Below are 14,497 nucleotides of genomic sequence, written 5' to 3'. Positions count from 1 at the left end.
GGCCCTCCCCACCCAGTGCAACCCCCCCCCCCCTTGACCTGGCAGGGGTCCGGGGGGGGCAAACACCCGCCTTAGGCTTCAAGTCCATGTTGGGGGGGGGGGCGGGGGGCCGGGCCCCCCCGGGGCCTGCAGTAGCGTCCCTGAGGGATCCCAGTGGGGGGGGCGTGGGGGCGGCCAGGACCCCGGCCCAGCCCCGGGGGTCCCAGTGCTGGGGGAGGGGGGGGGGGGGCGGGCTCTTCCTGAGACGTGGAGGCAGGGAAAGGGGCTGCCGGGGCCCCCCCCAGCCCTCCCCAGTTTGGTCCCTGGAGCCGTGTGGGGAGGGGGCCGGTGCCCACCCTGGCCGCGGGGGAAGGGGGGGGATCCCAGGGCAGCGGGGGCTGCACCGGGGGCCCCCCCCTCCCCGTAAAGTGTCTGCGCGGGCAGGGGGGTCCCGGCTGGGGTGGGGGCGAGGCCGGGGGGGGGGGGTGGGGGCGGGGGGGGGGGCTAAGTCCACTTTACTGGCCGTTAATGCATGTAGACGCTGCACAGGAGTGCTCGGACACATTCACTACGAACTATTGCTATTATTAAATATTCCCAGCGGGGGGGGAGAAGGGGGAGGGGGGGGATTCGCTTCCCTCGTTTGTTGGGGGTGGGAGGAGGTGAGGGGGGGGGTGGAGGCTGCTTCTGTTCTTAATTTGAAAATAAAATTTAAAAGGAAAGAAAGAAAAAAACACCTCTTTTTTTTTTCTTTTTGGCTTACACAGTCTGTGAGTTTGTGGTGCTGGGGGGGGAGGGAGGGGGGGAGAAACGGGGCGGCGGGGTTTTGGGGGGGTGGGGGGGTGTCCGGGCAGCGGGAAGGGGCCGCGGGCACCCGTTCGCGCCGGCCGGGGGGGGGTGTGGGTGGGATGGGGGGGTCGCCCCGCACGGGATCAGCAGGCAGCGAGATCAGCTCCAGAGGAGTCAGTTCTTGGGGGGGGGGGCTGAAGAGGGAGGGGGGGGGGGGCCGCAGCGGGCGGGGGGGGGACACGGGACGGGGGGGACACACGACTCCAGCCCCGGCCAGGTGGGGAGAGGGGGTGAGGGGGGCCGGGGGGGGGTGGGGGTGGTGGTGGTGGTGGGTGTCACCGTCCCACCCCCCCCCCCGCTCACGGGTTAGTAGCGTGTTTTCCCTGATAAAACTCCTCCCACCGGCTCTCGAAGAACTTGCGCATGGCGTGTCCGGCCCGGCCCACCGCCGAGTCGTCCTCGTTGAAGGTCTGGCAGTTGTCGAACACCAGCATGGCGTCGGCCGCAAACTCCTCCGAGCTCGAGTACCTGCGGGCGGAAGGAGTGTACCGTCACCCCGGATGGGGTCCCTCATCATCCCCACCACCACCACCACCACCACTCCCGGAGTGTGACCCCCAACCCCATCCCACCCCTCCCGGGACATTCCCCCCACCCCCCCCCTCCATTGCTCACCCGCCCCGCAGCAGCCGCGAGCGCATGGTGGCGAAATCCATGGGGTTCTTGATGATCCTGCGGTAGCCGGGGACCAGGCGGGGGTTGACGGGCTCCAAGAAGGGCCAGGCGTCCTCGTGCGACTCCATCTCCATCAGGATGATCCTGAGGGGGGGGGGGGGGGGGGGATGAGGGGGGACGGCGGCAGGGTCGGGGGAGCTGGGTCCCCCTGCACCCCCCCCTCCCCACACTCCCACCCACCTCCCCCCGGCCCCACTCACTCGCAGAAGGTCAGGTCGCTGTTGTGGCCCCGCAGCGACGCGCCCCTCCGTTTGGCGGGGGACAGCCCCTCGCCCGCGTAGCGGGGTACGGGCAGCCCCTCGCGGCGGCGCGAGGCCGGACGGCGCCGGGGACCCTCCTCCTCCTCCCGGAGGCTCCCCGCGAAGAGACGCCCCCGTTTCCGCTTCTTGCCTCGCCGGGGCGAGACGGGGTCCCGGTACTGCCCTGCCTGTGGGGAGGGGATGGGGGGGGGGGTCAGCGCCGGAGCCCGGGGTCACCACCAGCCCTGGTGTGTGTGTGTGTGTGTGTGTTGGGGGTGGGCTGTGTGGTGACGTACCCGGGAGATGCAGACGGAGCAAAACCAGTCGCCCTCGGGCACCTCCGTCATCTTGGGCCGGTGGCAGTAGAGGTGGCAGCCGCGGTCGCAGCCGTCACACAGCAGCAAGTGCTCGTCGTCGTCCCCGCGCCGACACACCAGACAGGTCTGTGGGGACGTGGGGGGGGAGGGAAGGGGGGGCTCAGCTGCACCGCCGTGGGGGTCCCCGCCACCCTGGGGTGCCCGGTGGGGGGGGGGGGGGTGGCTCTGTCATAGATTCATAGAGGAAGGGACCTCATCTAGTCCGACCCCCCCGCAGTCAGCAGGGACACCCCCAACTAGAGGAGGTTGCCCAGGGCCTCGTCGAGCTTCACCTTGAATATCTCAAGGGAAGGGGCCTCAACCACCTCCCTGGGCAACCCGTTCCAGTGTTCCACCACCCTCAGAGTAAAGAACTTTTTCCTAATATCCAATCTAAATCTCCCCTTCTCCAACTTAAAACCATTGCCCCTCGTCCTGTCACTGCAGGCCTTTGGAAACAGACCCTCCCCAGCCTTCAGGTACTGGGAGGCCACTATTAGGTCTCCCCGGAGCATCCTCTTCTCCAGGTTGAACAACCCCAGCTCCCTCAGTCTGTCCTCGTAGCAGAGGTGCTCCAACCCCCTGAGCATTTTGGTGGCCCTCCTCTGGACCCGCTCCATCAGGTCCATGTCCTTTCTATATCGAGGGCTCCAGATCTGCACACAGCGCTCCAGGTGAGGTCTCACCAGAGCAAAGTGGCAGAATCCCCTCTCTGGATCTGCTGGCAACGCTTCTTTTGATGCAGCCCAGGATGTGGTTGTCCCTCCCTCCCTGCGGCGCGGCGCGGGGTCTTACCACTCTGTTGACCGACTTCTCCCAGGCGATGGATTTCTCCAGCTGGTAGATGCAGAGGGAGACCTGGGCCGCGCTCCGGCACCGCTCCAGCGTCTGCCGCCACGTCCGCACGCGGGGCGTGATCTCGTAGGCTCTGCACCGGGAGGAGACGCTCAGCTGGAGCCCCAGCGTCCCGGTGGGGCGGGCGGGGGGGGGGGACACGGGACTCACATCTCGGTGGGGCCAAGACTCAGCTCCTCGGGGCTGCTCAGCACGGCCTTTTCCACCACCACCTCGTGCAGGGGCCAGAGCGGCTCCTTCAGGTATCGCCGTTCCACGTTCTGCTCCAGCGCCGCCAGCCGCAGCACCGCCAGGTCCAGCGGGTTGGTGCGCTCCCGGCACAGCGGCAGCCCGTCCCGCCGGCTGCGGACCGTGATGTCTTCCAGGGGTTCCACTTTGTGCTCGCAGTACTGCAGATCCTCCCGCGTGGAGTCGGGGCTGGGGCACGTCCAGCCCTGCGGGGAGAGACGGGCTCAAGGCGGGTGCCCGGCCGAGGCCACCGCGTGGCGGCACCCAGCCCACGCCACCGCGGCACCCGGCCCGGCACCTACCCGGATCTGCAGGTCGGCCATCAGCACGCGCTGCTCCAGCTCCTCCACCCACTGCAGCACGGCGAGGTCGGTCTCGTAGGCTCTCTCCATCACCGACCACTGGGCCAGGGCTTCCTGAGACACGGCGGCACCAGCCGCCTCGGGGCGCAGGTGGAAGATGGGGTCTGGGGGCAGAGGGTGGGCTCAGCGGGGGGGAGATGGGCAGTGGCCCCCCCCACCCTGGCCCTGCGGGTGACCCTTACCGGTGGTGGCACGCAGGCAGACCTCCCGCAGGAACTCCTTGTGCTTGGTGAGGTGCTTGTGCAGCGCCTTCTCCCGGATGCCCCGCGGGTGCAGTGCTCGAGCCACCGCCTCCAGCTCCTCGGGGTCCTGCAGCCACCACCAGCCGCTCTGCATCTCTGCAAGGCAGCGCCACCGTGCTCAGCACCCCGCCGGGGGCACCCGCACCCCCTGCCCCGGGGGTCCCGGGGCCAGGCTGGGCTCTCACCAGGGGGAACGGGCTGCTCCGTCAGCTGGGTCAAGTACTTCTGCTCGATCTGCTTGAAGAATTTGGTAGGGGGCCGCCCTCGGCGCTTGGGCTGCCCCGACAGGTCCTGGAGCTTCTCCAGGCTGCCCCGGCTCCTGGGGCAGGCGCCGTGGGCCCTGGCGCCGGCATGCACCGGCGTGGAAGCGAGCAGGGGAGCCCCGGCATCGTCTGTGGGGAGGCCGTTCAGCTGGTGGGGATGGAACGCGTCAGAAGGGCCAAGCACACACCCGATCCTCAGCCCCCAACCCCACAGCCCGCCACAGCCCCCTGGCCGTGCGGCTGTTTCGCTTCCCACGGCTCGGTCCGGAGGGTTGGGGGCAGCAGGAGCGAGCTCCCGGCATGCAGCCCCCAGCCCCGGGGTGTCCCTGGCACAGGGTCCCACCCTGCTCCCCCCAGGGAGGTTCCCCCCCGCTGTGGTCCCTGCAGGCTGGGGACAGCCCCCCCAGCCCTGGCCGGACCCGAGCACGTACCTGCCTGGCTGAGCCCTTGGGCAGGTCGCCGCAGGGCTGGCCACGGGGCTGGCTGCGGGACTGCGCGGGGGCTCGCGGCGAGGGCTCGGCGGAGGAGGTAGCAAGGGGGGCTCGGTCATCGCAGGGTGTCCGGGGCAGAAGGTTGAACCAGGGCCCCTGCTTTTCCACAGCCTCGAGGGCACCCTCTTCCTCCTCTTCCTCCTCCGCGGGGTCCGAGGTGGCCTCCAGCGGCGGGAGCCCCGTGTCCCCCTTGCCGGGGCTGCTGTCCGGCGTGAGGACGGAGTCCTTGAGCAGGGATGACTGGGTCTGGCTCAGCCAGGAGAGGAAGGCGGACTGGCTGAGGTCGTGCTGGCTCTGCCCCAGGGTCACTGGCTCCTCCAGGACCCCGTTGACAGGGGGGGGTCTGGGCCCGCAGTGCTGCGACAACTCCTCTTTGCTCTTCCGGGGCCGGCCACGGGAACGCGAGGCCGAGCAGTTCGTCCGGCTGGGAATGGGCACTTCCACCGGCTCCTCCTTCACCGGGGAGATGTGGGGAGATGCCTTCTCTTCCGGGGGCTCCTGGGGCACCGGCTCGGCCGCTGCAAGGGCGGAAGGAGGAGGAGGAGGTGAGACGCAGGGTCCTCTCCTGGCTGGGGGGTCCTCTCCTGGCTGGGGGGTCCCCCTCGGGAGACCATTCCCCACTCACCCTCTGCGCCCTCCACGAAGATGCCGCCCAGGTGGGGCAGGACCCAGTACCGCCGCCGGTACCGGTCCTGGCCCAGAGAAGCCGCTCGCAGCGTCTGTGAGGAATGGAGCAGCTTCTTGCGGAAGAACATCTGCCTCTGTGGGGAGAGAATGGGGCGGTGAGGGGTCCCGCTGGGGGGGGCTGAGCCCCCAGTCCCCCACCGTCCAACTCACCTTGGCCAGCTTCTCAATCTGCCTCTCCAGCTCGGGGACGCTGGACGCAGATGTGTCGGCCTGGGGAGGGGATGGGACCCATCAGGGAAGCACGAGCAGCAAAGAGACCCCCCCCAAGAGTGGTGTCCCCACCCGAGATCTGCAGATCCTGTGGCCACCCCACCTCCTCCTCCCTGCGGGATTTCCGCCCGCGGCTCTCCTCCTCCTCCTCCATCTCCAGGCCCGTCTCCTCCGTCAGGCGGGAGCTGCGCCGGCGCCGTCCGTCCTCCAGCCCCGTGATCTCCGACTCAGGACGGCCCGTCTTCTTGGCCAGGGCAACCTTCAACCTGCCGAGACACAGCAGAGGCGTCCACTGCCTGCCCCACTGCCTGCCCCACTCTCTGCCCCCCACACACCTTGCTCCTGGGCTTGCCAAGGCACGCGGTTACACCGCAGCACCGGGAAAAGTCACCCCGAGATAGCCCCCCCCAGCCCCCGGGGGTGGAGGGGAAGGTGCAGAGGCCACAAGCGGGACCCCAACCGTGTGCGGGGGGGGACAGCCCCCACCCACCTGCGCAGCCGGCCCTCGATGATCCACTTGTTTTTCCTGTAGTTGGACATGTTCTCCAGGGTCTTGTCGATCTCGCTGCAGGAAGAGGGGGGCTGGCTGTGGCGGGGGGCTCTCCGGGGAGGAGAGGAGCCCACGCCGTGTCCACAGGCAGGAGGGGCCGGGATCAGAGGATGGGATTGCCCCCCACCCACACTCACTTGATGATGAGGGCGCTGCTGTTGAGCTCGTTCACCAGGAAGGCCAGGATGGTGGCTTTCTTCTCCGGGGGCAGCGCCTGGAAGGGCTTGGTCCGCAGCCCGTCGCACAGGTCCTCGCCCGCCCCGTACGCCATCAGGAAGCAGCGCAGGATCTCGGAGACGGTGTCACGGTTCAGGCTGATCTCCGACACCTTTTCCCCCAGGATCTTCAGGGACTGGGCAGAGTAGAGATGACGTTGGGGAGACCCCTCCCGTACCATGGGGGGGTTCCCAGGAGGGGAAAAAACTAAGCAGGGGAGGATGCCAGCATCTCACAGATGGGAAAACCAGGGCCAGGAACCCAAGCCCAAGCAGGAACAAGCCCAGGGATGTCCCAGGCCCCCGCAGCAGAACAGACACCCCCCGAGGGCTTCCAGGGACCGAGATCTGGCCAGGCGCAGGGAGAGGGCGCAGGACGCTGCAGCAAGAGCAGCACCCCCCAAATCTGGGCTCTCCTTTCCTGAGCCTGCAGCAGCCAAGGCCTTGGGGGCACCGACACCCCCAACCTGGCAGGGAAAGGGGCCAGGGGAGGGACGGAGGGAGGGGCCAGGGGTCTGGGGAAGGGTCTTGGGGGGTCTCACCTGGCAGTACGGCGGCAGCCCGGGGTCGTAGAGCGCAGCCTGCAGCAGCCGCACCAGCAGGTCCTGCACCTCGCCCGCGCTGTCGCCCACCCCCAGCAGCCCCTCCTGCAGCGCGCACAGGCTGGGCACGTCCTTGGCCGGGTCGAAGCCCAGGACCTTGCCGTAGCTCTGCAGGAACTCCACCACCGTCAGGCAGTTGGAGAAGGCGCGGCTGGGCAGGATGAGGCCCGGGATGCGGGAGAAGGCTGGCAGGGGCTGCAGGGAAGGAGAGGGGCCTGTCAGGGCCGGCGAGGCATTGGGCAGGGTGGCCGACTCACCAGTTTGGCCCAGCCAAGCGCCCATGCCCCAGCTTACCTGGTGGTCCCCCAGGCACATGTCCTCTGTGGGCTTCTTCATCTCCTCCAGGATGAGCTGCTGTCGACGCCGCTCCTCCAGGCGCCGCTGGGCCAGTAGCCCCTTGTCCGCCTTCCGAGGCCCCTTGCCCTTCTTTTCCTTGGGCCGCGCTTTCTCCTTGCCCTTCTCCGGTTTGCCCTTCTTCTCCTTGGCCTGAGGACAGACCCCGGGACATGTGGGGAGAGAGGCTCCTTCTCCTGTCCCCTACCCAGCCCCCTCGTACCCTGCAGACTCACTTTGGACTTCTTCTTGGCCTCCTTCGCTCTGGGGGCTTTGGCTTCCTGCTTCTGCTTGTTCTTGGCCTGGAAGGGACAAAACCAGCTCAGGTGGCCTTCCCACACCAGGGACGTCCCTACCCCAGATCCAGAGGAGCCCCAGAGCCACCCCAAGCCCCACGCAGCTGCTTGTACCTTCCGCCTCATTTTCTTCTTGATTTTGCTCATTTTCAGCTTGTCCTCGTCACTGAGCACCTCTGGGAGAGCAGAGAGGGAGGTGGCGATGGACCGGCCGTTGGGGACCCACCAGAGCCAGGCTAGGAGGGGCTGCAGCAGCCACCCTGAGCTGGGGGGTCGGGGAGGGGGGGGTACCTTGGGCTTCCAGCCTCTTCAGCAGCCGCGCGTCTGTCTTGCTCAGCAAATCGACCATCTTGACCTTGGGAGGCCGTCCCCGGCCGCGCTTCGCAGCCGGTGGCTCCTTGGGCTTGGCCTTCTCGGCATTGCGGGGTCGGCCGCGCTTGCCCGTGATGGCCTGGATGCGCGAGGGGATCTCCTCGGGGCTCAGCTTCACCCACTGCAGACCCTGCGGCACAAACCCGGGTCAATTCCCGCAGCGCAGCGTGGCTGGGGGGGGACAGGGTGGCTCAGTTGCCCCCAGACCCACCTCCGGCGTGTCCCGCTCCTCGTAGAAGTCTCCCACCGGCATGCGGGGGCTGAAGCTGAAGTGCTCGCGCCGGACGTCCTGCACCACGTTCCTGCTCAGGTACTGGGAGGAGGAGGAGGAAGGCGATGAGGGGGGCTCAGCGCTCTGGACCCCATAGCTACTGGCTCACAGCAGCAGTCGGGGGCTCTGGCAGAGCCGGGGGGGCTGTGGCGGACCAGGACCCCAGGTCATCCCTCACCCCGCTCTCCCCGGGAACCGTACCTTGATCACCTCCGGGAACTGCTTCATCCTCTTCCCGCAGGGCCCGTAGTACCAGGTCTCGCCCTGCCAGCGGTGGTTCCCCTTCTTGATCCGCACCTCCCGCCTCCACCTGGGCCACAAGGAGGTTCACCCCGGAGCCATGGGGCGGCCGTGGGGCAGAAGGGAGGGAGGGGGACAGGGAGGGTGCCACGTACCCGTGCTGCAGGGGAAAGCGCACCTCCTCCTGGGTGGCGATGCGCCGGCGGGGGACATCACCTGCAGGAGAGGGGACAGGATGCTGGGCTCGGGGGCGCTGGCTGGAGGGGGGGCACCCGGGGGGGGGGCTCTGGGCTTTACCTGCTGCCGAGGTGCTCAGCGGGGCGGCCTCTTCACTCTCCCCTTCTGGCACGGCCGAAATCTCTGGACAGCTGTCGGCAGCCTCTTCCTCCTCCTCCTCCTCTTCCTCCACAGACGGGGCCGGGGACTCTGGCTCCAGCTGGGTGTTGAGCTCCAGGGACCCCGACTCCTCCGGCCCCACGTGGCTGCTGCTGTTCAGGGCGACGCTGTCGTCTGCGGAGCCAAGGTCAGGGATGTCACCGCCGAGCGCGGCCACCTTCCTGCTCCGCCCATGACACCAGACAGACCCCGCTCCTTCCAGGGGGGGGACATGGCTGCGCATCCCCTCCTGGAGTGGGGAGGAGACCCCTGCGGGGGCTCACACCCAGCCAAGGGCAGGTGTCCGCACTGGGGGACCGCTTTCCCGCAGGCTCCCCGGTACCGGCACATGGGGGTCTCCGCTCTGCCCGGGCACAAAGGTGCTGGAGCAGCCATGGAGGCAGAACAAGGCCAGCAAGTGTCCCCCCCGTCCCCCACCAGCCACGGGGGCCAGCTGGTGTGGTAGGGCGAGTGGCTGGCAGGTGGGCACCGGCCCATCCTGGCGTGGCACGTACCGTGCAGGGCGGGTGGCGAGCCGGGGCCGTCGGGCAGCAGGCTGAAGGGGCCGGCAGCGTGGAGGGGGGGGCTGGCGGCGCAGCGCAGGCTGGGCAGGTCGGGGGGCTCCTCCAGGGGGGCCGGATCGCTCACCAGCTGCGAGTCGTCCATGGTGTAGAGGTCCCCGGTGCCGGGGTCTGTGGTGGGGGGGGAGCAGCAGGACCGGAGCTGGGGGGGACGCAGACCCACATCTCCTCTCCTGGGGGGGGGTGTCGGGTCCCCCCCATCCAAAAAGGCTCCGGCACGAGAGGGGTTAAGGGTCTGGGCGCCCCCAGCCACGCCCCCTCCTCTGGGAAGCGGAGGAGCCCAAAATGGCCGTGGCGGTGGCGGTGATGTTCACCAGCGCGGAAGTTCAGGCGCTGAGTAACCGCCTCGTCACGGAGAAGCCGGGAAGGGAAGGAGGAGGGAGGGAAGGCCGGGAGCGCGGGGGAGACTGGCGCGGGAGGGACACCACGGCACTGGGACCGCCCCTGCCCAGGGCCGCGGGCCACCACCGCCATGGCCACCGTCACCACCGCCATCGCACCCGTCACCACCGCCATGGCCACCACCCAGAGGGGACGGAGAGGGGCTTGGCGCCGCTTCCCCGGGTGCAGGCAGCTGCCTGCCCTGCCTACCACGGCCCCGATGCCCCCCACCTCCACCCCAAGCCCACGGGGTGGCAGCCCCCCTACCTCTGGAGAGGGACTCGAAGGGCTCCAGCGGGTCCTCGCTGAGGATGTGGGCGTCCTCCAGCCGAGGGGCGATGGGCGACGCGTCCCCCAGGCAGCCGCTGCCGGCGCCGGGGGCCAGGACAGGCCCCTCCTGCCCGAGCGGCGCCGCGCCGGGGGCTGAGCCGTTGTAGCTGCAGATCTTCAAGTCTAAAGGGAGGAACCGACCGAGAGCGGACATTGAGGCTGGGGGACGGGACGGGAACGGGACAGAGCCGGGTCCCGGCGACCCCCACCCCGGGGCATCACCCGCCACGAGCTGCCGCCATTCCCCACACCGGGGCCGATGGCGCCCAGCCTCCCCCCGGCACCCAGCCCTCCCACAGCTCCCGGCCACCCCGGGGGGACCCCGCTCTCCCGACCTCATTTAACGACATCCCAACACCGACTCCGAGAGGCCGAACCCCAGCCAGGACACGGGGCAGACGTGCCAGGCCTCCCCGGGGAGCACGATGCCCGACTCCAGCGTCCCGGCTTGGGGTCCATCACCGTTCCATGGGGGCCGCGGTGCCCCAGCCCGGAGCTCTGCCCGCCCGCACCGGGCTCCTACCTGGCTGGGCCTCCTCCAGCTCCATGCTGCCCACCAGCCCGCCCCCGTTCTCCGCGATGGTGGGGGGGATCTCTTTGGCAGCGGCGTCGGCATCTCCTTGGCCGGCGCCCGGCTCATCCGTCGGGCCCGGCGGCAGCGAGAAGGGCTGGGTGCCCGAGGCCAGCATGGGGGAGGGCTGGGAGGCCGTGTAAAAGCCGGCCGGCCCGTTCTGCATCAGTTCGAAGCTCTGGTCGTGGAAGGAGTCGTACAGCTCCTGCGAGTCGAAGTTCAGCCCCATGGAGCCGGGGGTGCCGTTGCCCCAGAACTCCTGCCCGGCCCCCCGTAGGTTAGTGCCGTGCCCCGGGGATGCCGGCCGGGACCCCCCGGTGACGCCGTTGAGGGGAAACTGTCCGAGGGTGGGGAGCGGGGGGGTGGCGGGGCTGCCGTCCTTGAGGCCGCCGGCGGGGGGGTACGGCGCGTAGTCCCAGAGACAGTCGTAGGAGCGGAGGGGCGGCGTGCCGGCGGGCGGCGAGCTGGGGGCGAAGGTCCCTGAAGTACTGGGGTGAGATACAGTAGAGAAGCCATTGACATTCATGCCCCCGTTCAGACCTGCGAGGGAGCCAGAGGAGACACAGCCGGGTCAGCGGCGCCGGGGGGACATTTCTCGACACCCTCCCTCGCGCAGACCCACCAGCGGCGGACGAGGGGGCTTGAGGACAGATGGATGACAGCCATTGAGCCCCCTGTCCAGCCGGTGTCCCCCCACCCAGGCACAACCGCTGCCTGTGCCCGGACAGAGCTGGGCAGTCGCGCCCCCGCGAGACCCTGGGGCATTTCCCCACTCGGCGAAACCGGCCCCACCGCGGGGCTTCGCCGGCGTCGGGCCGAGAGCCGCGGGATGCCGGGGATTAGCCCGGCGCTTGGCAGGGCTGCGCGGCATCAGCTGATCGGCCAAATCCGGGCAGAGACCCCCTTCCGGCACGGCCGCTTTTCCAGGGCAAGGCGAGGGTGGCCACGGGACAGACCCCCGGCTACAGCCCCGTGCGCGGGGAGGTGCCACCAGCCGCGGCCCCTCTGTCCCCGCAGTCTGGGGGGACACTTACTTTTCCCTTGCGGGGGGAAGCCGAGCGGGGAGCCGTGGGCGAATGGGCTGTCCCCTGAGGCAGGCGTGGGTTTCGGTCCTGAGGCAGCGGGTGCGGAGGAAAGGCCAGTGAAGTTAAAATGGTTGTTTGTTTCCATTTCTGCAGAGGGGAGAAGAGGTGGGGGGTCAACCGCCGGCGGGGACCAGGGCTGCCAACGCGGCAAACGCCCGGCCCCGCCACCCCCCACCGGGGCCCACGGGGAGGGTGGGGACCCCCCGCTCCCGCACCGGGGACACGCCAGGTCCCCAACCCAGGGCAGGGTGAGCACCCGACCTGGAGCTCAACAGAAATGTGGGGGGACTCGAGAGCGTGAGCACGGACGGCAAAAGCCCCCCCGGGACCACGGTGCCCCTCACAAGGTCCCCAGCGAAGCAGAGACGACGCTGCCTCTGCCAGGAGCCAGCCCAGGCCCGGGATGAGCCGCCACCTGCACGAGCAGAGCTCGTCACCGCGCTCCAGCGTCCCCAGGGGCGGCCGTCACCGAGAAACCCCGCTGCCGCCCGCCCGCGCTTCTTCCCACATCGAACTCCAGCGCTCGGCTCCCGGGTGCCACCATCCCAGGGCCCCGGCACGGGGTGAGACCGTGGGAGCTCCGGCAGAGCCACAGGGGACATTTCCCAGCGAAGCACTGGCCCCCCCCAGAGCAGCTCTGTGACCCCCCCCCCAGGGCCCGGCACATCCCAGTGCTCCCTGGGGAACACTGTGCTCCCGGCACAGAAATGCCTCTGCGGTGACAGCCGGTGACCCCACTGCAATGCCCCCGGGCAGAGGGGCCCTGAGCCCTGTCCCCCCCCCCCGGTACAGCTCTGTGGGCACCGCCGCGGCAGCGCCCGACACAGAGTCCGCGCTGGACTCGTGTCACAGCCGGGAACGAGCCGGACCCGGAGCCCTGGCGCTGGCTCGGCACGGCCCGGGGACGGGCAGCAGCCACTGGTGACCTTCACCACCCGGGAGGGGCAACGCTCCCTCCAAACGGGGAGCCAGGAGGGCTCCCAGGGGGGGCTACCAGCAGGACAGGACCCTGCGGTGCCACAGGCACGGCCAGCAGTCAGCGGGGGGGGTCCTGGCACATGGGGCGGGGGAGCAGACGGTGTGGGGGAGCGGAGTCTCCATGAGCCCATCAGATGAGATGGGACCCCCGGTGCTGCTGGGGACCCGCGGGGACACCCCCTGGGGTGCCACGGCCGGTGTCACCCCATCCTGCCCTGCGTGCCATCGGCCGAGGCGGCACCGGTTCCACCGACCTCTCCGGAAGGGCCGATGCCACCACACGCCCGGCAGACCCGGCGCTTGAGCAGCAGCTCGTGGCAGGGCTCGTGTCGAAACCCAGGCGGGGATTTCATCACGCCCTCGCCCGCATCGGCCGGTGCCGCGGCGCGGCCGGAGGGGCCGTGGCTGCCGAGCGCTCTCCGGGCCGGCCGGGGACACCGGTGATTCATCCGCCAGAGAAACCCGTATGGGCGGTGACGCGGCTGCCACACGCACGTCGCTCCCGGACATCCCGGGGTGGCCCCGTGGCCTCCCCCCGCAGCCCGCCAGCCGGGGGCTGGTGCAGCCCAACCCCTGCCCCGACCCCAGCCGGGACCCCCGGCCGGCACGGGGACACCGCGGCTGGAAAGAGAAAAAGCCTTTCTGTGCCCAGCCGGCAGGGATGTGCCGGCCGGGAATGCCGCTGCCGGCGCTGGGGGTCAGAGGAGGGTGCAAAGGGACGAGCCAGAACCGGGCAGGCGGTGGCTGCAGGTCAGCGCCGCAGACTGGGAAGGACTGGGCAGACTGGGAAGGACTGGGTGCAGGGAGGGGGCCGGAGCGGAGGCGGCCGCGGGGAGCAGGGCCGGAGAGAAGCGCCGTGGCCACGAGGGGAAAATGAAAGCCGGGAAGGTGGGAATTCACCGTGGCCCCTCGCCGGGAGAGGGGAGACCGGGCTCCAGCCGCGGCGGCAGCGGCCGTGCCAGGACGGGGAGCGGGGGCCGTGGCGCTGCCACACGCCGCAGCTCGCCCTTGCTCTGGGGACAAACAGGGCCCAGCCCTGGTGCGGGGACACCCTGGGCCCCGCGGGTGCCGGAGCCGCCCTCGGCATCTCCGGGACGGTGGCCAGCGCTGGGCGCGGTGCGGGCAGAGGCCGTGGCTCCTGCCCGGGGCTGGGGCTCTCGTGCCCGTCGCGGCCCCGCGCGCCCCCCGGGCGGCACGTGATCCAGCGCCGGAGCCGCAAACTGGGCCACGGCACGTAACCGGAGCCGGCGGCGAACGGGCGAGGTGCGGAGGGCGACGGCCGGGGATGCGCCGGCGGCAGGACGGGAGGCTGGGGGCTGGTGACACCCCCGGGGTCTCACCGGAGGGGGGGGGGGGGGAGCGGGGAGCGGGGTCTGGTCCCGGCTCCCACCGGCGCGGGCAGAGCCGATGTGGCAGCGCCCGCTCGCCCCGGTGCTAATGGCCAAACCCACCGGTGGCACCGGCACCCACCGGTGCCCGGCCCGGGCTCACCGCGCTCCCGACGGCTGTGGGGAACGGGGGGGGGGGGGGGACGGGGGGCACCTGCAGCCGGAGACCGTCCCCCGCAGCCGGGGGGGGGGTGGCCCAGAGCTACGGGCCGGGGGGGCCGTCGGTGCCGCTGAGCCGTTGCCGTTCCCTCGGCGGGGAGCTCGGCCCCCCCCCGGGCCAGCGGCCCCCCCGGGGGCCCCGGGAGCCAGACGCGACCTGATTAAAAAGGACGTTTCAAAAACAACGAGACGCAACAACCGGCTGCCATTTCCCGGCCACTTCCTGCGGGGGGGTCGGACACGGACACGGAGGGACACGGCCTCGGGCCCCCCGCCTTCCCCTGCGGCGCTGCACCCGGCGGGGACCCCCCCCGGTCCCTGCGGCAAGGACACC

At 70.3% G+C, this 14,497-nt stretch overlaps 1 protein-coding gene across 1 annotated transcript; it reads right to left on the bottom strand.

Moving 5' to 3' along the window:
• Positions 1 to 1,127: 1,127 nt before the first annotated feature.
• BAZ2A (bromodomain adjacent to zinc finger domain 2A) lies at positions 1,128 to 11,723 on the bottom strand. Its single transcript, XM_074167643.1, has 28 exons — positions 11,588 to 11,723; positions 10,506 to 11,093; positions 9,920 to 10,105; positions 9,206 to 9,382; positions 8,613 to 8,825; positions 8,471 to 8,531; positions 8,277 to 8,385; positions 8,016 to 8,117; positions 7,724 to 7,934; positions 7,547 to 7,608; positions 7,373 to 7,438; positions 7,098 to 7,289; positions 6,744 to 6,998; positions 6,124 to 6,338; positions 5,927 to 6,001; positions 5,540 to 5,702; positions 5,377 to 5,436; positions 5,165 to 5,300; positions 4,480 to 5,057; positions 3,971 to 4,196; positions 3,726 to 3,881; positions 3,484 to 3,647; positions 3,104 to 3,387; positions 2,894 to 3,026; positions 2,039 to 2,185; positions 1,704 to 1,930; positions 1,444 to 1,587; positions 1,128 to 1,296 (listed from the first exon to the last, which is right to left on the bottom strand). The coding sequence occupies exons 1-28, from the start codon at positions 11,721 to 11,723 to the stop codon at positions 1,128 to 1,130; spliced, it is 5,235 nt and encodes a 1,744-aa protein (XP_074023744.1).
• Between the last annotated feature and the right edge of the window lie 2,774 nt (positions 11,724 to 14,497).

The sequence above is a fragment of the Numenius arquata genome, unplaced genomic scaffold, assembly GCF_964106895.1.
Source record: "Numenius arquata unplaced genomic scaffold, bNumArq3.hap1.1 HAP1_SCAFFOLD_1614, whole genome shotgun sequence".
Taxonomy (NCBI): domain Eukaryota; kingdom Metazoa; phylum Chordata; class Aves; order Charadriiformes; family Scolopacidae; genus Numenius; species Numenius arquata.
This window is presented reverse-complemented; position numbering and strand designations above follow the sequence as displayed.